Source organism: Equus asinus, chromosome 20, assembly GCF_041296235.1.
Source record: "Equus asinus isolate D_3611 breed Donkey chromosome 20, EquAss-T2T_v2, whole genome shotgun sequence".
Taxonomy (NCBI): domain Eukaryota; kingdom Metazoa; phylum Chordata; class Mammalia; order Perissodactyla; family Equidae; genus Equus; species Equus asinus.
In genome coordinates this window covers 89,330,687-89,354,242 of record NC_091809.1, presented here as the reverse complement: position 1 = coordinate 89,354,242, position 23,556 = coordinate 89,330,687, and the positions used below count along the sequence as shown (strand labels likewise).

The 23,556-nt window shown below is 37.2% G+C and overlaps 1 protein-coding gene across 1 annotated transcript; it reads left to right on the top strand.

Moving 5' to 3' along the window:
* The first annotated feature begins 4,506 nt into the window (after positions 1-4,506).
* Positions 4,507-5,448, top strand: LOC106828996 (olfactory receptor 56A4-like). The gene has a single exon (XM_014837842.3). The coding sequence runs from the start codon at positions 4,507-4,509 to the stop codon at positions 5,446-5,448; it is 942 nt and encodes a 313-aa protein (XP_014693328.3).
* Positions 5,449-23,556: the final 18,108 nt, after the last annotated feature.

Genomic DNA, 23,556 nt, shown 5'->3' with positions numbered 1-23,556 from the left:
CTTCTAATATCACTTGCCCTCAAAATTTTCTCCACACTCTTATCTGGTATAGTCGAGGGAGCAAGACAGGCTCTGACACATCAATAATCAGACAAAAATCTGCTTTCACCACACCCAGACAGCTGTCTTAGTAAATTATCTTATTGATTTATGGCCACATAGTGTGCAGATTCTAGACTGCTTTGCAACTCTTGCCCAGGGCAGTACAAAGGAATACAATTCTCAGTTTATATGTAAAATAACCAAAGAAATAAATAGAGCTCACAATGCTGACTGGATGTTTTCTTCAGATCCCATGGAGTCCTTACTTTAGTTCAATTTTCCTTCTTAGGATAGAAGAGCCCCTGCAACTTCTCTCAGAACCAGCTATGACTTGGCACTTCATGTGAGAAAAACTGCTAACCTATTATTATCTGCTTCTTAAGTATTCTCAGTAGAAAAGAGAGATGGTATCATTCATTAGTGTCATCTCTTTTGTCTACCTCTCTCCTGTCTATCACAATTTCCTCTTTCTTTGATTTATTATCCTTCCTAATTTAGATTCTTCATGAGTGAGGGCCCTTGGTTCTGCCACACTGACAATACCTTAACGAGGTGGTGGAAGAGTCCTCCCTGGGATCTCCCCTTTCGTTCATGAAAAGGTAGTAGTGTTGAAAGAATAAAGTATAACTGGATTTTCTCTGCCCTTAGGCATTAGCTATGGTCAGTACTAGCTTGTCCAGATGGGATAATGCTGATATCCAATCCAAGGTTCCCTTCAGAAGAGGTAGAGACATCTTCAAAACAACAGAGGTAGTATCTTGCTCAGCTATACCCAATCACCTAAAGTACAATTGCATTCCCAATCTTGGAACTCACACCTTGTAGGTGAAAAGAAAAAAAAATGTGTCTCAGCATCCTTTCCAGCTCCCTCACTCCTATTTCTGGTATCCAGAAGCTTTCTAAGACATTTCCCTGTACTATTGCATATAATCAGATGAAGCCTATACTCACCCAGTAAATGAGTCAGATTTTCATGGTCTTATCATGTCCTATCATTAATAATAAATGTTTCACTTGTCTGTTCCTATTTCCAATTAAGCCAATGAACTGTGGGTAATAAAAGAAAATAATATGTCCATAACATATTACACTTCATGGCCCTTTTTTTTTGTACACTGGCCATAATGAAATGACCCCAGTTTAAGGAAAATATTAAATCTTCATTTAAACATAAGTTTTTGAAGATTACATTTAATGAATGTACTCTTGAAAAATTTGTGAGTACATTCTCTCTGTCCTAAGTCTAGAAACATTCGTTTTTCAAACATATCTGCTCTTTTTGTAGACCTCCCTTCACCCCCAAGTCTTCCTGATTTTCCTTAACTTTCTTCCTGTTCTCCACTACTCCCATATTGAATCGTGCTTCTGTGTTTCCTCTGCTCATGCTCTCTCCCCTCTTTTCCCCCATTCCCCCAACCCTTGCTTCCCAGGAATGGGCCTTATGCTTTAGGTTCAGGTGCCTAAAATTGTATTATCCCCTGTGGGCTGTGGGGATGGAAGGGACAGCGTGGACCTTAGGACCATGAAAATAACCTCTGGGTCCTCTGAGGGACTAGATCAGATGGTGCAATAAACAGTCATAAATAGCAACAGTACAGTCCTGTCTCCTCAGAGTGGTAGATCTGGTTTGGAGCCAGGAAAACAGTGAAGATGGGAATGATGAAGCATGTAGAGCTCCAAGTATTCAGTATAAGCAGGGAGAAGAAGTTCTTCTGGTAGGACTACAGCAGCTTTGGTGATGCAGATTCAGATTCTGGCAGTTTCCCCTAATCTGGTACATCACTGCTTTCATATGGGAGCAAAGTTTTTCCAGTGTAAGCTGTATTCTACTCATTTAGAAAAGCAGAGATTTTCAGGGTGAGTGTTCTTGAATTAAGCTTATATCTTTATTATTGCCTATGTCAACTGGAGACCAGGAGTTTATATTCTCAACAGCAATTCACCCTCCCCTAGAGAAGATTTCCCGAGAAGCACTAATGAGACAGGACCAGTAATCCCAGATGCATTGATTACTCCCTCTTGGTCTTTCTGTTTCATCCTTCCTTGTCTCAGTGCTCCTTCCTGTTTTTCTGGTTGGGACAGAACAGAACAGAACAGCTTTTCCATTGCTCAAGCCACCAAGCCCCACCAGAAGACTCCAGCCTCAGGGTGGAGTCAATTCTTCATTTTTGGTTCATTGAAACAGGAAAAAGAACACAATAACTACCTGGAAATAAAGCAGATGAGTTGATAGAAATAGATTTCTTTCTTTAAGGTAACTGTAATCTGGCCACAGGTAAGTTTGTATGGTCCGACGAACAGGATAAACAGTTTTTTATCTGGATTTATGTACGAAGCTACTGTCGTTTTCCAATTCAGATTCTACCTTTTGAACTTTAGCTATCTCACCACTTGTTAACAAAACCCATTTCCAGTCTCCAAATATATCTCATGTGAAAGAATGGTATTTCTTTGACCACATTTGGAGATATCTGGACATGTTGGCATTCCTACTGAATGGTGACATTGATTCTAAAAAAATAAATAACTTCACTGGTCTAAGGTAGGAGTTGGGGGAAGAGTGATATCTAGTCTGAGTCAAGGAGGTTGGGGTGGCTGGAAAGTCCCAGTCTCTGGTTGAGGCACCTGTGTTACCTCTAAATTGAGAGCTCTGGATATATTCTCTCTTTCCCATCCTGAAGTTTGAAAGATCACTTTATGAGGAAATCTTTAAAAGAGACTTGATGGGTAGCATTGAAAAATAAAAGAAAAACTGTAATTTTGAGCTGATCCAGAAATTGAACCAAATGGAAGGAGTTCTCATACATAACCCAAGAATCATAGATTCCATGTTGCCAACACCAGGAATAAACTCACATATTAAGCAAAATGAAAAGAGGAATGCTTAGTTTTTCAAAACTTTGGACCTGTGCTGTCTAATATAGTAGCCAGCAGCCACAAGTGACTATTGAGCATTTGTAATGTGGCAAGTCAGAATTGAGATGTGCTGTAAGTATAAAATAAACACCTGGTTTTGAAAATTTAATCCCAAAACAAAACAAAATATAAAATAGGTCCTTAATTTTTTTTATATGGATTACATGTTAAAATGATAATACTTTGGCTATATTGAGTAAAAAATATATATTATTAAAATTAATTTCACAAATTTCCTTTTAATTTTTAAGATCACTACTAGAAATTTTAAATTATGTATGTAGCTTGCATTATCTTTCTGTTGGAAGTGCTACAATAGATTATATGGGAAGTGATAATACATTAGGCAAAACAGAAGGGCACATTTGTTTCTTCCAACTTCCAAATCTGCCTTCAAATATTCAGATTTACTTCTTACCTTTGAGGAACAAACTTCTACACTCAGAAAAAAGAGGGAAGCTGACTAGGAGGGTCCAACCCTCATTGGGACCACTGCTGTTGCTGATAAAAACTGACTGAAGTTGGACTTCCTCAGAACACTAAAAAAAAAATAATGTCACTAGGGCATATTAGCCAATGTTCTCAGATAAGCCTTAGCATGGCAACATACAAAAAGTACCTCATACATGTCTTAAATATAACTGGTTATGGTGTACCAGGCCAAGAACCCACAGTAACCTATTTTGTCTGGGTTTGTAACTGACGGAGAATCCATGTGAAGTCAGATGAAGACAGTAGTTGTTGCTTTCGCTTACTCTTGGAATAATACTGTTGTGATAAAATTGCTGACACCTGAAATTTCTTGTTCCCATCTTAACTGTTTGCCCAAGACACTAGGAGACTTCTTCATATCTTCTTATCTCAAAGTGTATTCTTTTTAGACCTCTCTAAAGTGCTCACTCCTGTACAAATGATTTAACTCTAATGAAGTCTTTAGATATTTTCTGGTGATGCCCTTAGGCCTGATCCCTCCTTTGCCTGCGGTCTCCTCTCTCAGAGGAAGGATGAGGGTAAGCCTCTGTGTTTGGGCTATGGTTTATCTCCTCCAGCCGCAGGGCCTGCATAAGTGTTTTTGTTTATCGAGGCAGAAAAGGCAGTGACTGAGAGCTTCAGCTGTAGATTCAGACTTCATAGTTTCAGATCATGGTATCACCATTGTGATTTTAATAAAAGAACTTTAATTACCTTTGCCTTCATTTCCTCATCTGTACAACTGGGATGATTATGGAATTTTCTTATAAAGAGGGCAATCATGTAACTTATCAACCAAGTGGGGAAACTATTGAGACTTAAAGAGGCATAAACAGGAATTATTCAAGGAAAATAGTCGTGCTACTATTATTCTACTCATAGGATTTTTAACAGAATGGATGGGTTTATATTTATAAATTGCATAAAATAGTACCAGGCACTTAAATATTACTATTTTTCAATGGTTCTTTGGAAAATGAGTTACTCCCCATGGGTATTCATATTGACTGGATAGATTTATTCTTGTCTTACCCTCCAAGGTTTTCTGAAGTGTCAGCTGTGATCAGGTTGCTTGACATGGCATCATCCAGCAACTACTCTACTGCTCCAGTCTCTGAATTCCTCCTCACCTGCTTCCCTAATTACCAGAACTGGCAGCACTGGCTGTCCTTGCCCCTCAGCCTCCTCTTCCTCCTGGCCACGGGAGCCAACGCCACCCTCCTTATCACCATCTGGCTGGAGACCTCTCTGCATGAGCCCATATACTACCTGCTCAGCCTCCTCTCTCTGCTGGACGTTGTACTCTGCCTTACTGTTATTCCTAAGGTCTTGGATATCTTCTGGTTTAACAACAAATCCATCAGTTTCTCAGCCTGCTTCCTTCAGATGTTTATTATGAATAGTTTTCTGACCATGGAATCCTGCACATTCATGGTCATGGCTTATGACCGCTATGTGGCCATCTGCCATCCACTACGATACCCGTCTATAATCACTGACCAATTTGTAGCTAGGGCTGCCATCTTTGTTGTGGTCCGCAATGCCCTTCTTACTATGCCTATACCTATACTTTCTTCCCAACTCAGATACTGTGCAAGGAACATTATCAACAACTGCATCTGTACTAACCTGTCTGTGTCCAAACTCTCCTGTGATGACATCACCTTCAGTCAGCTCTACCAGTTTGTGACAGGCTGGACCCTACTGGGCTCTGACCTCATCCTTATTGTTCTCTCCTATTCCTTTATCCTGAAAGTTGTGCTAAGGATCAAGGCTGAGCGTGCTGTGGCCAAGGCCCTGAGCACATGTGGTTCCCACTTCATCCTTATCCTCTTCTTCAGCACAGTCCTGTTGGTTCTGGTCATCACTAACCTGGCCAGGAAGAGAATTCCCCCAGATGTTCCCATCATGCTTAATATCTTGCATCACCTCATCCCCCCAGCTCTAAACCCCATTGTTTATGGTGTGAGAACAAAGGAGATCAAGCAGGGAATTCAGAAACTACTGAGAAGGTTGTAAGAGGTAAAATGTGAGACCAAACTTTGGGAATAGAAATTGATAATCGGGAATAATTTTTGTGATGCATAGGAAATTTAAATAGTTACAGCAGGAATAAGTTTGGATTTTGCTTTCTCCAATGTTTCAATTGATTATGGGGATATATCCATTACTTGGTTCCTGTTTTCTATTGTACTGACTGGAACCTTAGGTTTTGCATTCTGGAGTTACCTGGAAGTTTCCCCTGGCCTCATGTATGTGAGAGGGACTTGTCAAGCCATAATTATGGGAGCTTTATTAGAGTGATATGGTTGTTCAAATAAAGAATACGTGTTATTCCAATGATTTTCAATGCCTCTCAAATGCTTAATACTTAGATATGTATCAGATCTCTTGGTTCTACCTGACACAGTTAAAACTGGTTTTGTACCATGAATGGATCTCTTGAGGAGATATAGAAGTTGGCTCCAGAACTTTGGTTCTTATAGTTGAGCAAATGACATGTCCATCAGCTGCCTTCTCTAGTCTCAGATCTTGTTAATATATTTATCTAATACCACTTCTCTGCAATATAAATTTCCTGTAGTTCTTTCCTTCTTTCTAATGAATTTTAAAAACATTTTAAGATGACTCATTAGTCAAGTGTGTGCTTTAAGTGAAAGTGTGTGTTTGTTTCCAGATGTGCTTTGCCAGCTTCTGACTTCATCTTATCCTACCTGATTTTTCTGTCAGATTTTAGGCACTATCTACATTTCCACTTTCTCCTGCTCATTTTAGATATAGAGTTAAATTGACTTTCTCCTTCTAGTTTCAGCCGTGTTCTGTCAATGTTCATATCCTGTGCTAGTGCCAGCATAGCTTTCCACATGATCCAGGCATCCAAATTAGTAAGTGAGTTGGACAAGGATAAGTGTATTTGACTCTTTACAATTTCCTTCTTAATCATGCCCTGAAAATGATGGGACTCAGTTATTGGCCAATATTTCCTGTGATTAATTTATATTGGTAACCAAGCCCCCTTTTGAATACTAACTGAAATCTTCATATATATCATTTTATAAGAGCCATTTGGGAATGCCCCCTAATATAGCTGATCTGTGATGAAGCTAGCCATTCTTGGGGACTTGTAAAATAATTTATCATTTCTGTAGCATTGCCTTTCAAAGTAATAGCTTTGTTATACTCTCTCTTCTCTGTTTCACAACTTCAAAGACTGATCCTACCCAAAGTACACAACTTCTCTAACACTGTCCTATTTACCCATCATCCCGGTTGCTCCTAGCTCATTATTTTCAGATTATACCCTCTGATATTTTTTTCTTTAAGTCTATGCTCAAGTATCTTCTTCCATAGAAAATCTAACCATCTTGTTTCTCATTTCTTCTAAAAACTTTTTAGGGAAAGAATCAAGTTGTTTTCATTTCCCAAATGAATACTGATGTTGAGCATCTTTTCATGTGCCTGTTGGCCATCTGTATATCTTCCTTTGAAAAATGTCTGTTCATAGCTCCTGCCCATTTTTTCATTGGGTTGTTTGTTTTTTGTTGTTGTTGAGTAGTGTGAATTCTTTACATACTTTGGTTATAAACCCCTTGTCCAGTAAATGATTTGCAAATATTTTCTCCCAGTTGGTGGGTTGTCTTTTCGTTTTGTTGATGGTTTCCTTCACTTTGTAGAAGCTTTCTAGTCTGATGTAGTCCCATTTGTTAACTTTTTCTTTTGTTTCCCTTATCTGAGTAGACATGGCATTCAAAAAGATGTGGCTAAGACCAATGTCAAAGAGTGTACTGCCTATATTTTCTTCTAGGACTTTTATGGTTTCAGTTCCTGCATCCAAATCGTTAATCCCTTTGGAGATAATTTTTGTGTATGGTGCAAGAAAATGGTATACTTTCATCCTTTTGCGTGTAGCTGTCCAGTTTTCCCAACAACATTTATTGAAGAGACTTTCCTTTCTCCATTGTGTGTTCTTGGCTCCTTTGTCAAAGATTAGCCATCAATAGATGTGCGGTTTTATTTCTGGGCTTTCAATTCTGATCCATTGATCTGTTTGTCTGTTTTTGTGCCTGTACCATGCTGTTTTGATTACTATAGCTTTATAGTATGTATTGAAGTCAAGGATTGTAATGCCTCCAGATTTGTTCTTTTTTCTCAGGATTGCTTTGGCTATTTGGGGTCTGTTGTTGTTCCATATAAACTTTTGGATTCTTTCTTCTATTTCTGTGAAGAATGTCATTGGGATTACGATTGGGATTGAATTGAATGCAAATCAAAACTACAATGAGATATCACCATACACCAGAGAGAAAGGCTGTAATTACCAAGACCAAAAGCAACAAATGTTGGAGAGGACGTGGAGAAAAGGAAACACTCATACACTGCTGGTGGGAATGCAAACTTCTGCAGCCACTATGGAAAACAGTATGCAGATTCCTCAAAAAACTAACAATAGAAATACCATATGACCCAGCTATCTCACTACTGGGTATCTACCCAAACAACTTGAAATCAACAATCCAAAGTAACGTGTACCCCTATGTTCATTGCAGCACTATTCATAATAGTCAAGACATGGAAACAATCCAAGCACCCATCAACCAATGATTGGATAAAGAAGATGTGGTATATATATACAATGGAGTACTACTCAGCCATAAAAAGACAAAATCATCCCATTTGCAACAACATGGATGGACATGGAGGGTATTACGCTAAGTGAAATAAGCCACACTGAGAAAGACAAACACCATATGATTTCACTCATTTATGGAATATAAACAAAAGACATGGACAAGGAAAACAGTTCAGTGGTTACCAGGGGAAGCGGGGTGGAGGGTGGGCACAGGGGGTGAAGGGGAACACTTATGTGGTGACAGACAAGAAATAATATACAACTGAAATTTCACAATGATGTAAACTATTATGAATCTCAATTAAAAAATAAAAATAAAATAAAATAAAATAATCGAGTTGTTAATATAATGTATTCTCCAAAGCACCTTACAAAAACTTTACGTACCTCACAGTTCAACGTGATTTTATATGTCATAGAATCTAAGACTGGTTATCTTGGAATGAGATAAGCATGGACTTTATTTAAATCCCAGACCATTGATTAGATGTGAAACTTTTGACTCACTGATCTGATCTCTAGTTTTCTCATTTAAGAAGAGTGATAATTGTCCTCTTATTTTGTGATGTATCTGATTGTTGGATGACCTAGTTTACGGAAAATTTTTCAATCAGAGCCTAAAATATGCTAGAAATTTATAAATGAGAACTCATTTTTATTATTTTCCTATGCATTCTGCTTTATCTAAAGTCTTCAGAAGAAGATGCTCTTCATTATTGTACATACCATGCACTTCAAAGATGGCCTGTCCTGCCCTATAAGTCATTCTCAGTCCCCCTTGCAATTTCTTGATTATTGTGCATCACTTTCTTATGAAATCCTTTCCTTATTTAGCTCATGGTGTTATGCTGTGGCACCCTCAGTTGTTCCTTGTTCTAAGTCAACTATTAAAATATTACTCCTGCTGCTTCATTTCAGATGTTGGCAGTTGGCTGACAGACTAGTCATAATGGATTCAGACTAAAAGCACTGCTCTTCACAATGGAAGATTGTAGGCTGTCCATGAACACAGAAGAGAAAAAAAAAGGGATCTCAAGTCTGTGTCCCAATGAGGGGCATGTGCTCATAAACTCACTACACACAACCCTACAATTTTCCATGTTACTATTGCTATCTCATTTTTTTTTTTTTGAAACTGGAAAGTTTAAAATTTTCTCCAATTTATCTCTGGAGGCCACAAAACTATTTGGTAGATTGTCCACATTGGCCACCACTTTTCTTATTTCTGGATTCCTAGACTTTTATATATATGGGGATTTTGAAGTCATCAAATCTAGAGTCCTCTTGGAATTCCTGCTAAAGAATATTTGATAAATAGGCACCCAAGATTTGCTTAAATTCCTCTAATGATGAGGAAATACCTTCTAGCACTTGGGAGAGAAAATCTCTGTTTCTGTTTGGAAGTTTGAAAAGTTCCTCTTAATTGTCTAAAATCTTTTCCTTGGGCCCATACGGAAACACTTTCTGGTGAATTAAAATTCCAGTACTAGCTTCACTAATTTTAGCAATGTTCCATTTAAAGATTTTATTTTTTCCTTTTTCTCCCCAAAGCCCCCCGGTACATAGTTGTATATTCTTCATTGTGGGTCCTTCTAGTTGTGGAATACGGGACACCGCCTCAGCGTGGTTTGATGAACAGTGCCATATCTGCGCCCAGGACTCGCACCAACAAAACACTGGGCGTCCTGCAGTGGAGCGCGTGAAGTTAACCACTCGGCCACCGGGCCAGCCCCGCAATGTTCCATTTAAAAGCCTGTAAGCTTGATAGCTCTGAAAGAAGTGTATTGCTCACTCTCCTTCCAAATAGTTTCCATTTCCCTCTAATGTGCTTTCTCCTTTATCTTAAAGCTCTATTAGATCGATATTTGTTTGCTCATTTTTGCATTTTCTACTCAGTCAAGCAGAATAAGAAATAGAAAAGATGTTTAGAAAATATTTGTGGTATAGGTTAATAAAATGTGGAATGAAGTAAAATGAGAGAAAAGAATGATATGCGAAATTAACATAAAGTAAAATGGAATGTCAGTGGAGTAGATATTATAATGGAATATCATCCTAAATCTCTGATATCCCTATTCCACCAAACATCCCAATGAATGGAATTTTAAGATGCTCTGGGAAGTGTTAAAAGCCTCTATTTTATCTTCCTCTTTGTATTTAATTGCATAAATCTCTCCTTCACCTTGGGAAGTGTGTAGGTTTGTGTAGGTATGTGTGTAGGCTTAAGCAGGTAGGTATGTTTGTTCAGGGATGTAATACTTCAGGGAGTGGTGACCATAAGGACAGGAAATCCAAAGTATCTCTGTATCTTTTCACCTACAGGAGAGGCTACATTATGATTTTGGCAATTTTGTGGACCCCAGCTTTAAGTATAAGGTGATGAGAAGTTGAAAAGTCACGTACTGGCTGAAGACTACTAATCAAGTAAGACACTAGCTTGGAGGAAGCTTTACATAGGTACTTTTGAAACACCCACTTAAAGATTTAGCAAAAGTAACACTTTGTGTTAGGGTTTTAATTCCATTGCCTATATAAGTGAATAAGACTGCTCCCTGTATATATTGGTCTTTTGGGGCCCAAATATACAGAGATCAGAGGACATAATTATATTGAAATCTCTGTAGGTCAGCCCAAAACACATAAAGTGCAATCCTGGTCTGAGTCTACAAAGGAGGCTGAATGGAGACCCTGGGAGAGGAAGACTATTATTCAACTTTTACCTAGAAATATAAGCATCAGGCTTTTTTTTCTTTTTTTTCCTGCACCAGATGATGAGGGTTCAAAAATGTATAAGACTTTGTCATTTTCCCTCATGATCTTTGACATTACCGAGGGAGATGTCAATTACACTAAGAACCACCGCTCCAGATAGAAAGATAGAATCGTGAAAGAGATAACTGTAGAACTCTGAGCATCAATTGGAGGAAGAGTTTGTCCAACTTTGGGGAACAGGGACAGGGAGAAGCTAGTGCTTAAGTAATGAGAACAGTAGCCATCCTAATGTCTAAACCTCAGTAAAGTTGTGTCTGGAGTTGGGCTAGCTGAGGCAAGATTAGGATTAGGATTAGGATTAGTCTGAAATCAAAACTCACAGGCAGCCATTGAGAAAGGAGAGAAGAATTACTTCCTAATGAGATCATTTATCCTAATTTAAGACTCTGATCCTCCTCTCACAGCTGTGGTGATAACTAAACTGTGCAAAAACACCTCTCCATAAGAGGTGATACTTGGCTTATGCTTTTGGGGAAAACATGGCAGAATTAGCAACTTAGATTGGTGGATGATCAAAGAATCACCCCAAAAGAACTAAAGCACCAATTTGAGTCCATTTGGGCTCTTCAACATTTCATCAATGTTCTTTTATGGCCAACTGGTCACTTCTGTTCCTGACTCAGAAAGCTCCCTCCCTTACTGTGCAATCTAGACTCACAACTTCACTTGTAATTTTTGTACCTTGGAGGTAATTTTGTGTTTCAGGAGGCCATGAAGTAGCTGCTCACCATCATCTCCCTCATGGATATTCCTCATGTCCCCATATTTGATGCACTCCAGACTCTCTTCCAGATACTTCTATAGTTAACATTTAGAAGGCAAATCCATCTGGACTGATCTTTGTATATAGTCGGAGGCAGGAGTCAAGGTTTTTTTTACTTCCATATGGGTATCCAATTGTTATAGCAACATTTCTTAAAATGACCATTTTCCCCCAGGGACCTGCATTGTTGACTGGCTTTTCTCCTCAATCAAGTGGCCATATATGTCCGGATCTGTTTCTGGACTCCTCATTCTGTTTAATTAGTTAGTTTGTCTATCCTTGTGCCAATAGTACATAGTCTTAATTCCTATAGCTTTGTAATGTTATGTATGTTTTGAAATCTGGCTGTCAATGTAAATCATGTAATTGTTTTCATATTTAAGAATCTCTCCTCTATTCTTGTCCTATTCGATTCCTCCATATGAAGCTTTACAATTGACTTCTAAAAAGAAAGAAACTACTGGGATTTTGACTAGGACTGCTTTGAGTCTAGTGATTAATCACATTAATATAGCTACTTGACATTCTTCTGATTAGTTTTTTTATGATATATTTTTTCCAATTATTTTGTTTTCAACTATTCTGGGTGCTGATATTTAAAGTATATCTTTTATAAGCAACATGAATATACTCAATCTGGTAGTCTTAGTCTTTTACTTGGAATATGTAGTCTATTTACATAAACGCAGTTATTGATTACTTTATAGCTACCATCTTATTATTTGTATATTTAACTCACATATCTTATATTCCTTCTTCTCATTTGCTTGTTTTATTTTGGATTAATCGATTTTTTTTGTTTTGGAGAAAGATTAGCCCTGAGCTAACATCCACTGCCAATCCTCCATATTTTTGCTGAGGAAGATCAGCCCTGAGCTAACATCCATGCCCATCTTCCTCTAGTTTATATGTGGGATGCCTGCCACAGCATGGCTTGAGGAGCAGTACCTAGATCTGTGCCTGGGATCTGAACTGGTGAACCCCAGGCCACCGAAGTGGAGCATGCAAACTTAACCACTGTGCCACCAGGACAGCCACTGGATTAATCAAATTTTTATATGATATTTTTACTATTATTTTGGTGATAATCCTAGAAATAAAAATGTGTATCCTTGCCTTACAGCTGTTTCAGTAAATGTATATAATGAATGTTCAGGATTCCACATAATTGTTTCCCTTTAAGTGACATATTTTATTTGTGTAAGGATATTACTATAACTTAACAAATATCAATGCTAAAACAAATTATCATAAAGTACTTATGTCAAATGCACTTTTTCATGAAAACATCTAATATGAAATCATTTCATAAGTCTAATGACATTTGTCTTCTTAAGCAGTCTCTTAGATACACCCTCCATATTCCTGAGTAATATTCCTTTCCATTACAAACAATACATTTCAGTTTTTACAACTCTCAGACATCTCAAGAGAAACTATAAGCTGATCACTACTCTTTCACCTCATCTGAGTTTAAATGCAGAAATGTTTATATTGGAAATATGTATATATCTGCAGTGAAGAAGGAGCCCATGGGAGTAGGACTCCCAAACACCCTGTCACAGAAGAGTGACCATTATAGAGAGAGCATCTTCATAAAATCATCCAGGGGCCAAGCCACAAGCAGAAGGCCAGTGAGAAGTTGGGGAGTCACTCATTGCCTGAAAGAAACTGGATGGTCAAAACAGCTGTTTAGAGCAGACTTTCTCCGTAATTTTGGAAACAGTACATTGGAAAGCCAAGCATAAGTGGCACTTTGAATTTGGTCCCTGACTGAAACTGAATTCCTTGTTTATTTCAGAGAATGTCATTGCACCCTCAGAGGCTAGTATGTGAAGATCCTGAAGATCATTGATGTCAGAAGAGTGTGAGCACATTAGAATGTGGGTCAGCTGAGCTCCAGAAGGTCTGCTCAGGTCTGTCTATTCAGGAAGGCTGACTGGAGAGTATTCTTTCCTTGATTATTAAAGGCATACTATAAATGTCTAGATTTGTACCACCTGCTGCAAAGAAAAATGAAGAATACCTTATCCTTGAGCTTAATGAGCTTTGATACTTCTAGGAGAGATTACTCAGAAATATAGATTGAGACAGAGAGATAAAACAATGAGAAAGGAATCACACAATTCCCAAACAGTCCATGGGAGAAAGATAACTTTCAAACTGAGAGGCCAGACTTTAGCCAGAATGGTGCTTAAACAACTGAAGAAAATGGGAGAAGCTGCCAATTTGACGTTTGAAGCTGAGCAGAGCTGTGAATAGAGCTGGCTGAACTGAGGCAGCGTCTTGATTAGGGATAGTCTAAATCAGTGGTTAAGTTAGTTATCACAAGTGAGTGTAACTCTGTTATTCTCATAGTACTGTTCCTGGAAAAGCAGCATCAGCATTATCTATGAATTTGTTAAAAAGGCAAATTCTTGGGCTTCCTCCCAAATCTACAGAATTGGAAGCTCTGGGGGTTGGGCTCAGCTATCTGTGTTTCAACAAGCTCTCCAGGTGATTCTGATGCACACTCACTTTTGAGAACCCCTGGTCAAGATAAAAGAAAAGCCCACACTATATACTTCAGAAGGAAAAAAACACAAAAAACAGTTACTGAGCCAGCCCTAATGGCCTAGCAGTTAAAGTTCAGCATGCTCCATTTTGGTGACCATTATTTTCTTCCTTGGTGCGGAACCAAACCACTCATCTGTCAGTAGCCATGCTGTGGCAGCAGCTCACATAAAAGAAGTAGAAGAATTTAGAACCATACACAACTATGTACTGGGGATTTGTTGAGGGGGTAGAAAAATGAGGAGGATTGGCAACAGATGCTAGCTTACGGCAAATCTTCCCCTGAAAAAAATAAACAGTTCCAAACCTTGACTGGGAGATTTTTTTGTGCCTGGGGAGCTCAAACAACATGCCTCCAAATCCACCTCTGAGAGAGGATTTTTCCCTCTGCTTCAGAGCAGAACACAGCAGAACCTTCCATCTTCTTCACCAACAGGATCCTGGATGGTTAAGAAGATACTCAAAGAGAACTGAAGCTCCAGGCTGTAGCATCAGGGTATCATCACATCCTCGAGCATGTTTAAGTATTCCTTCAATTCTTACCTTGTCTTCGAAGACTCATTTCCCTATTTTTTCTCCTTTTCCCAGGAGATTCAGAGTTTTCTTTTTTGTTTTTTTTTTAAGCTGTTACCAAATACACCTACAAATAAGATAATGCACAGCCAGCTTTTATATTTATTGTTCTCAAAACTATGTTGCTTTTTATTCATCAGCATTAAATTATTTTTTTCCCATTCTGCTTTGTTCAACTTTTTACTGAGTGCTAAGCAGGAGTACCAGTGGTTTATAGTAGAGCAAGATATGGAGATGCTATATTACGTTAGTCAAGGCATCGTGATGCTTTCAAAAATCTTTCAGTCTCACAAATCTGAACTGGTCTTATTGAGGGACTATTATGTCACCAGGTATAGGGTGTTTTTCTCTGTGCTATCATAAAAAGATGAGATTCCATTGCTGGAAGCTGGAGCATAGACTTTTTGGAAGACAAACAGGAAACATCAATGAGTACAGGAAAGTTTTATTGATGCTTTAAGAGCAGCACGCTTAGGATATTTAAGGATCACAGAGAAGCAATGGAAAAGATAAGCATCTAATTATGTATGTAAAAAGAAAAGCAAGAGAAAAACATATTTTTTCCCTACATTTCTAAGAAGTGTAACTCTTGATACAGATAGAATAGGACAAGCAGAAATTCATTATTTGAGGGCCAGAGAGATGATTCTAGGAGAAGAACATGACACATGTAAAAACACATAGGTGAGAAAGTCAAAGTATGTTCTATAGGTGGCTGGGTCTATGTGTGTGGAGTTGGAACACACTCACATGAAGGGAGTTGGAAAATAGTCATGTGAAATGAGTTATGTTTTACTCATAAAGTTATAAATTCTGAGGAAATTATTTTAACAAGGAGTGATATTGTCCACTTTAAATTTTAGAAAGATTTTATGTAGACTGAACTGTGGTGAATCTTGATGGCCTGGAATTGAGGCAGATAGATCACTTAGAACATTATTAAGGAAATAGTCAAACCCTAAATTCATGTCTCTTTCCAGTCAGCTCCAGGTCCGCCTGCCAATCATGGTATTATCTCTCAACAACACAGGGACCAGGTGACTGAATTCCCCATGATCTGCCTTCCAGAAGTGCAGGACAGACAGCACTGGTTATCTATAGTCCTGGCTCCTCTCCTGGTTTTGTCCCTTGGGGCCAACTTTGTGTTATTACTCACCATCTGGCAGGAGGCAGTTCTGCCTGAACCCATGTACTACCTGCTTGCTGTCCTCTCCATCCTGGATATCATCCTCTGACTCACTGTCATCCCCAAGGTCAGACACTCCCTGGATTCAATCTTACCTCTTAAGCACTCAGTCATCTTTCTCTAAATAGGACCTTGTTTTGGTGCTGTAAGTCTTCCTATCCATAAGGGAAAATTCTTAACGAGTTGCCTGCACCATCATACAAGGACCATCACAGCTCCCAGATATGCCCCCTCTCATTCTCAATGCCCATGTTTTTTTTTTTAAGGTTTCATTGTTTTCTCAACTGACAGGGCCTCTCTCAATGTCTGAGTCAGTGATATTCCAAATTTTGATCTTCCTTTTACTGCTAGTAAGATTCTGCTTGACTCTGAATGACTCTAGCCCTATTCCCAAGGGCTCTAGAATTTACTTCTAAAATGTAACTGGACGTATGTTTATGTCCTACACTGAGATAGATAGCATCACTGGAGGTTTCTTACGTGTATTGAGAGGTTGGAGGGTGTCCAAATGTAAGTATGTCACTTACTGGGTTTGATGTTCTTGTGATACATTTAGATGGGCAGATGTGTCTAGCTGGAGTTTGGGTAAGAACTCTGGAGATCAGGAGAAGACAGGCTAGAAATAAACTTTTTTTTTAATAAAAAGGCATTGTTTATAGACAATGGAGGGAAAAGGGTATAAATCAGGTTCTGGGGATTGGGATGCACATAGAAGATATTTGAAATTAGGATACCGTTCCAGTTGAGATTTTGGGGTCGTGGTTCGGGGATATGGATGGTTGAAGTCATCTGAGGGTTTTCCAAAGTTATGTAACCTAGGGTAGGAATGAATGCACAGTGTTTGAGAATAATAATTCTGGCATGTCCTGCTCATCATTTGGTTTAACATGAAACCCATCAGCTTTTCAGGCTGCTTCCTGCAGATGTTCATCATGAATACATTCCTTCCCACAGAGTCCTCCATCTTTCTGGTCATGGCCTACGACTGCTATGTGGCCATCTGTCACCTACTGCAGTAATTTGATTCTAATTTGCTAATTGTTATGGAAAATGGAGTTTCTGTTATTTATTTTTACTATGGGACCTCTGGTGCCCTGAATTGAAGTACCTACACTTTTCACATTATGGCACACTAATATCACGACCTTGATTTAACTGTCTGCTAATGTTTTTATTTATTAATATTAATAATGAAATTTTATTTTACTTTACTTTCATCATCCACCCTCAATCCCAATCTCTGCCCCCTCCAAAAGGTATAAACCTAATTTACTTAATGCATATGCTTCCTAATTCACCTTTTATATGTTTACTTATCTCTAACTAATCTCTAAGAAAGGGTTTTTCTCAGTGCTGACGAGTATTTAATTTTTATGTATTGTATAAATCTCATTTTGCTACTTAATTTTTCACTCAACACTCTCCTTAAAAGAATCCTTCCAATTAGGCTCACATGTGAGATTATGGACTATAATTAGTTTTTGGGTGGGGAACATGATGTAATCTACACAGAATTCGAAATAGATTATGATGTACATCTGAAAGCCATATAATGTTATAATCCAATGTTACTGCAAGTAATAAAATAATTAATTAATTAATTGAAAAAAAGAATCTTTCCTAAGTACAACATGCAAATCTAGTTCATTTCTTTTAACTTTGAATAATATTCTATTTTATTTGTATAATTTTTTTATTAATCTAGGCAATATTTAGGTTGCAATCTTGCTATTAATACATTAGAATAAATATTGTTATTTATCATTTTTTTAAGTGGATGTGTGAAATTTTCCCTATGATGTATACCCAGGAGTAAGATTACTGAATCACAGGGTACAAACACACTTTCCATTAACTATAGTAGATTTCTCTGCAGAAATTCTAACAGAATTAGATTACGTTTCTTGATTTCTTATAACCACAGCAGCACTAGGTATTATCAACTTACTTGTTTACAGTTATGATGGTTGAAAATAGTCTTCATTGTTCTAATTTAATTTTTCTGATTGCTGAATGTTTTTTAAGTAAACTTTTAGTCTTTCCAGTTTTCCATTCTCTGAATTATCTTATACTCTTTACTCGTTCTTGCTCTTCTTTTTTCTTAATGACTTACAGAAGCTCCTTTTATATTTTAAAATTTACATTTTAAAGCATTCAATTCTAGTTTTAGACATTGCTAATATCCTCTCACAATCTGTTACACATTTAGCTATTTTTGAAAGTAATTTTTTCGTTGTTGCATTGAAATCTTCAATTTTTATGCAGGCAACTCTATGTAAGTCTCTCCTAATAGTTTCTACTGTTGGACTAGTGTTTAGGAATTCTTTACGCATCTCAAGGCCACAAAGTTGTTATTCTATATTTTATACTAGCTCTTGAGTCTTATCTTTTATTTTTGTCTTTGGTTATGGTTTTCACTGTATATTGTGGTGCTGATATTCAGTTGATTACTCTAGTACATTTTGGTCCTTAAGATATTGAAGTTCATAACAAGCTGCTGTTCTGATATCTCTGGGTGACTATCCCCACCACTGCCCTGTGTAGCCACCCCTGACACAGGAAGGGTTAATAATCACTGGAAAAGGCTTGCCAACAAACTGTGACCCAGAGGTGAGAAGGCCAGTCAGCCAATGACAGGTAAGACCTCCAGGGCGGGGCAACCTAAGACAGGCATGGTCGCCTGGAGGCACAGATGGAGACACGATATTGATATCAGGAGCAGGAGGGGCCATTGCCTAGGAGACCTTGCCTGCTCTGAGATAAAAATATACAAGCACAGCAATAACATGATAATATCAAAACAGAGGTGGAGGGAGGGCTCCTTGAGAAATCACTAAGAATTCTTGGCATTCACTAATTACTTCATCCAGAACACCTGTGTATGTTTAACAGATGTAAGCTATGTATATATTGAAACGCTGGTTATAATAAACTCAGAGTGGCCATCAGCCCTCTCTGCATCTATCCTGATGTGTACATTGGATTGCGGCACCGACACCCTGGTGTCTTCTATCTATTCAGGATCAAGCAACTGAGGATTAAATATTTGGCAAGCAGATGTCCTTCAGTTATACAGATGCCAATTCACTCCGATCAGTACGTGTCCATGCTATATAGTTGTTGAATACTTTGAATACTATCTCCAAGGATATTCTGAAGTATGCAATCAACTTTACTTTATGCAAATTGGGACCCCTTTCTATCAACACAGTTTACTAAATAATAGATATTTACAGTATTGATTTGTGTTGTCAATTATGAAATTTGCTACATTTTCACACACAGGAATCTATTGTTGTCCAAATCATCATCTAAGTTGGTGTATTTGACCATTTTTTAATCAATTCTACAATGTTTTGTTAAAATTGCTTTGTGAAATATATTAACATTTGGTAGGGGAAATTGGACTTTTTTATTTCCCCAAATTCTTTAAGTTAATGTGAAGAATTACAATGAACGATGTTAGGATATTAAACCAACCTTGCATTTCTGGGATAAATGTGGCCTGGTCATATTATACCTTTTAAATATGTTGCTTGTTTGATTCACTAAGATTCTGTATGTCAATTCATGAATGAAATTCGTCTGAAATGGCCTTGTAATATTTTTTTCTGGTTTTGTTATCAGGGTCATTCTGGTCTCATAAAATGACTTAGGAATTATTTTTCTTTCCCTTATTGTTCTGAATTTTTGAAAGACTAATATTATTTCTTCCTTAAATGTTTACTAGAATTCACCGTGGAAGTCATGTGTGACCAAAATTTTCTTCGTGGAAAATTAATAAAATAAAATTTATTTAATAGATGTAATTCTATTCAGATTTTTCTATTTATTTTGTATCAATGTATTAGTCAGGGTTTCCAAGAGAAACAAAATCAATAGACTATTCATTCATTCATTGACTCATTCATTCTCTTTTTCTCTCTTTCCCTTTTTTCCTTCCTTCCTTCCTTATTTCCTTCTTTCATTTTCTTCTTCCATGTATTTACGGATTTAAAGGAATTGACTCACAGGAGTATGGGGAGGCTGGCAAGTCCAAAATTGGCAGGCTGGAGACCCAGGAGAGCTGATGTTACAGTTCTAGTCTGTAGGCTATCTGTCATAGAAACAGAAAAAGCTGGTGTTGCAGATGAAGTTTGGAGACACTCTGCTGGAGAATTCTCTCTTGCTCAGGAGGACACTGATCTAGTTGTTTTTTCAGACTTTCAACTAATTAAATGAGGTTCATCCACCATGTGGAGGGCAATCTGCTTTACTCAAAGTCCACTGTTTAAATGTTAATCTCATCCAAAAACACCCTCACAGAATAATATTTGACCAAATATCTGGGCATCTCATGACCCAGCCTAGTTAACCATGACAATCAGTTGATAATTTGTGCCATTCAAGAATCAGTCCATTCTGTTTAGTTGTCAAAATTTAATGGCACAAAGTTGTCCAGAATTTTCTCTTTGTATCTTCTAAAGTCTGTATTCCCTGCTGTGATCTCCTTCTTTCATTCCAAATATTGGAAATTTCTGCTTTTCCCTTTTATTTTCTTGATCAGTCTAAGCATATATTAATTTTATCTTAATATCAGTTTTGGGTTTCACTGAGTTTTCTCTTGTTTGTTTTTTTACTATTGTGTTAATTTTCAGTCTTATCTCTATGATGCTGAATATTGGGATGCTGTGTTGTGGAGGCTATGGGTTCTGTTACAGTCTTCCAAATAGTGTTGAAGCTTTTGTTTAAGCAAACAATTAACTTACTTTGAACCCAAATGGAAACTTCTCTAGGAAAACAGCTCAAATATCACTTCAGTTCTTTTATCTTTGTCTTAATGGCTTTGTATCTGCTTTGTGTATGATTGTTTCAGGAATTAGCCAAAGATTTGGAAGAGTAAATATGGAATTTAAGTTTTCCATACCCTGGCTCTCTCCTTTCTTAGATTCTTGTCTCATATTCCAGCAACTGTTCTTGCCCAAAACTTTCCTCGAGTTTTTCAGGACTGATAAAAAGGCTGTGATTTTCTTGTGGAGTGGTAACTACTCCATGTTTTGTACTGCTTTTATTATTCATTCAGGCTAAAATCAATAGAAATGTTACATTGCCCACATCATTTCCTTCTTCCAAGATTCAACTCCACTCCGATATCCTCATGTTTTTCTTCACCCTCAAGTGCTTTTATATTCTCCTCTCCCTAGGTTTATAATTGTTGTCTGCAGGAGTATTAGGTTACTTGACCATACCAGAAATGGAAACCTACCTGATATTAATAGAACCATTCCAGTTTTCCTACAATTGTTTATTTTGTGTATTTTTCCATCCTTTTAATTTTCAACTCCTCATGTTTTATTTTAAAGACTTTAATTTTTAAAGTAGTTTTAGGTTTACAAAACAGTAGAGAGGGAGGTGCAGACTGTTCTCAAATACCCCCCTCCTCACACATTCATTGCCTCCCCCATTATCAATATCATTCACCAGAATGGTACTTTTTTTTTGACCAAAGATGAACCTACATTGACACATCACAATCATAGAAATTCCATAGATTACCTTAGGATTCATTCTTGACTTTGTATATTTTATGGGTTTAGACAGATGTATAATGACATATATCCATCATTTTAATAGCATTCAGTGTATTTTCACTGCCCTAAAAATTTTCTGTCATCTGCTTACTCATCTTTCCACCACTCCCCTTCCTCTTCCCAGCAACTACTATCTTTTTATTGTTTCCACAGTTTTACCTTTTCCAGAATGTCATATAGTTGGAATTATATAGCGTGTAGCCTTTTCGTATTGGCTTCTTTCACTTAGTAATATACATCTAAGTTTCCTCTATGTCTTTTGAAGGTTTGATAGATCCTTTTTTTTAGGACTGAATAATATTCTATTTTCTGGTTGTATCACAGTTTGTTCACCATCTAAAGGACATCTTGGTTGCTTCCACGTTTTGGCAATTAGGAATAAAGTTGCTATAAACATTCTTGTGCAGATTTTTGTGTGGGCATAAGTTTTCAACTTCTTTGGGTAAAAACCAAGGAGCATAATTTCCAGATCATATGTTAAGAGTATATTTAGTTTTCTAAGAAACTGAGAAACTGTCTTCTAAAGTGTCTATACCATTTGCATCCCCATCACCAAAGTATGAGAGTTCTTGTTGCTCCACATCCTTGCCAGTATTTGCTGTTGTCAGTGTTCTGGATTTTGGCCATTCTAATAACTCTATAGTGGTATTCCATTGTTGTTTCCATTTGCATTTCCCTGATGACATTTTATGCGGAACATCTTTTCATATGCTTACTTGCCATCTGTATATCATTTTGGTGAGCTGTGCATCTTTTGTAAATATTGTCTCCCAGTCTGTGGCTTGTCTTCTCATTCTGTTAACACTGTTTTTTGCAGAGCAGAAGTTTTTAATTTTAATAAAGTCCACCTTATCAATTCTTTCTTTCTTGGATAGTGTCTTTGGTGTTGTATCTAAAAAGACATCACCATACTCAAAGTCATTTAGATTTTCTTCTATGTGATTGTATATTACTTTTATAATTTTGCATTTTATCTTTAGGTCTATGATCCATTTTGAGTCAATTTTTGTGAAGGGTATAAGGTCTTTGTCTAGGTTCATTTTTTTTTTTTTTTTGCATGATGTGGATGTCCAGTTGTTCCAGCACGATTTGTTGGAGACCTTTTTGTGTTTTTATATTTAAAATGAATTTCTCATTCACGTTATATTGGTGAGACTTGCTCTTTTTTTTCTTTCAAATCTCATATGTTTATTTCTGCCTTTCATTTGTACTGTTTACACTACAGTTTCTCAATGAGTATTGACAAGTTTTTGTCATGTCTGTCCTGTGCATTCTGGGATGTTTAACAGCCTGTCTAGCCTCTACTCACTAGGTGTCAGTAGCACCACACCCTTCCTCACCTCCACTCCCTTCAGTTGTGACAAGCAACAGTGTCTCTATATATTGCTAAATGTGTCCTGTGGGTCAAAATTGCCAACTCTTCCTTCATGGAGAACCATTGATTTAAATTATACATATTTGCTAATGTGATTTTACTAAATAATGCCCACTAATGGCATCTTTTACTCTGTATGGTAGCCTAGGTGCAACAGAGACCACATGGCCTTAAAAATCTGAGATTTTTAAAGAAAACGTTTGCTGTTTCCTGTTCTCTGTTCTAAATTTTAAAATATGACTTTTTAAAATATCAAAGGCAGTCTTCAAATAATATTACGCTATTTCACAAATAAAATAAGAATTTATAAAAGTTTGCTTTCATCACCTCTCCATATCTCTCTTCTATGTTTGCTATGCTTTTTATCTCTACATATTTTATAATCCCAGTACATTGTCATTATGTTTTTATCCCCTATCCTTTCCATATATTCCTTTAGTTATGAATACTTGAATGGCTAATGTTGTCTCACAGGTCACTAAGTCTCTATACATTTTTGTCAGCATTATTTCTCTCTGTGCTTTAAATAGTTTACATTTGTATAACTTTAAGTATTTCTTTTTTCCTTCAGTGCCAAATCTACTATAAAGCTCATTCAGTGAATTTTATTTTTCATTCAGATATTGTATATTTTTACTCTAAAAATTCCATTAAGTTCTTTTTCATACTTTCCTTTTATTTCCTCATATTTTTCTTTAAATCCTT

Bases quoted from the DNA above. Each gene is read 5' to 3' on its own strand.
- LOC106828996 (XM_014837842.3), top strand. From the start codon at position 4,507: ATGGCATCATCCAGCAACTACTCTACTGCTCCAGTCTCTGAATTCCTC.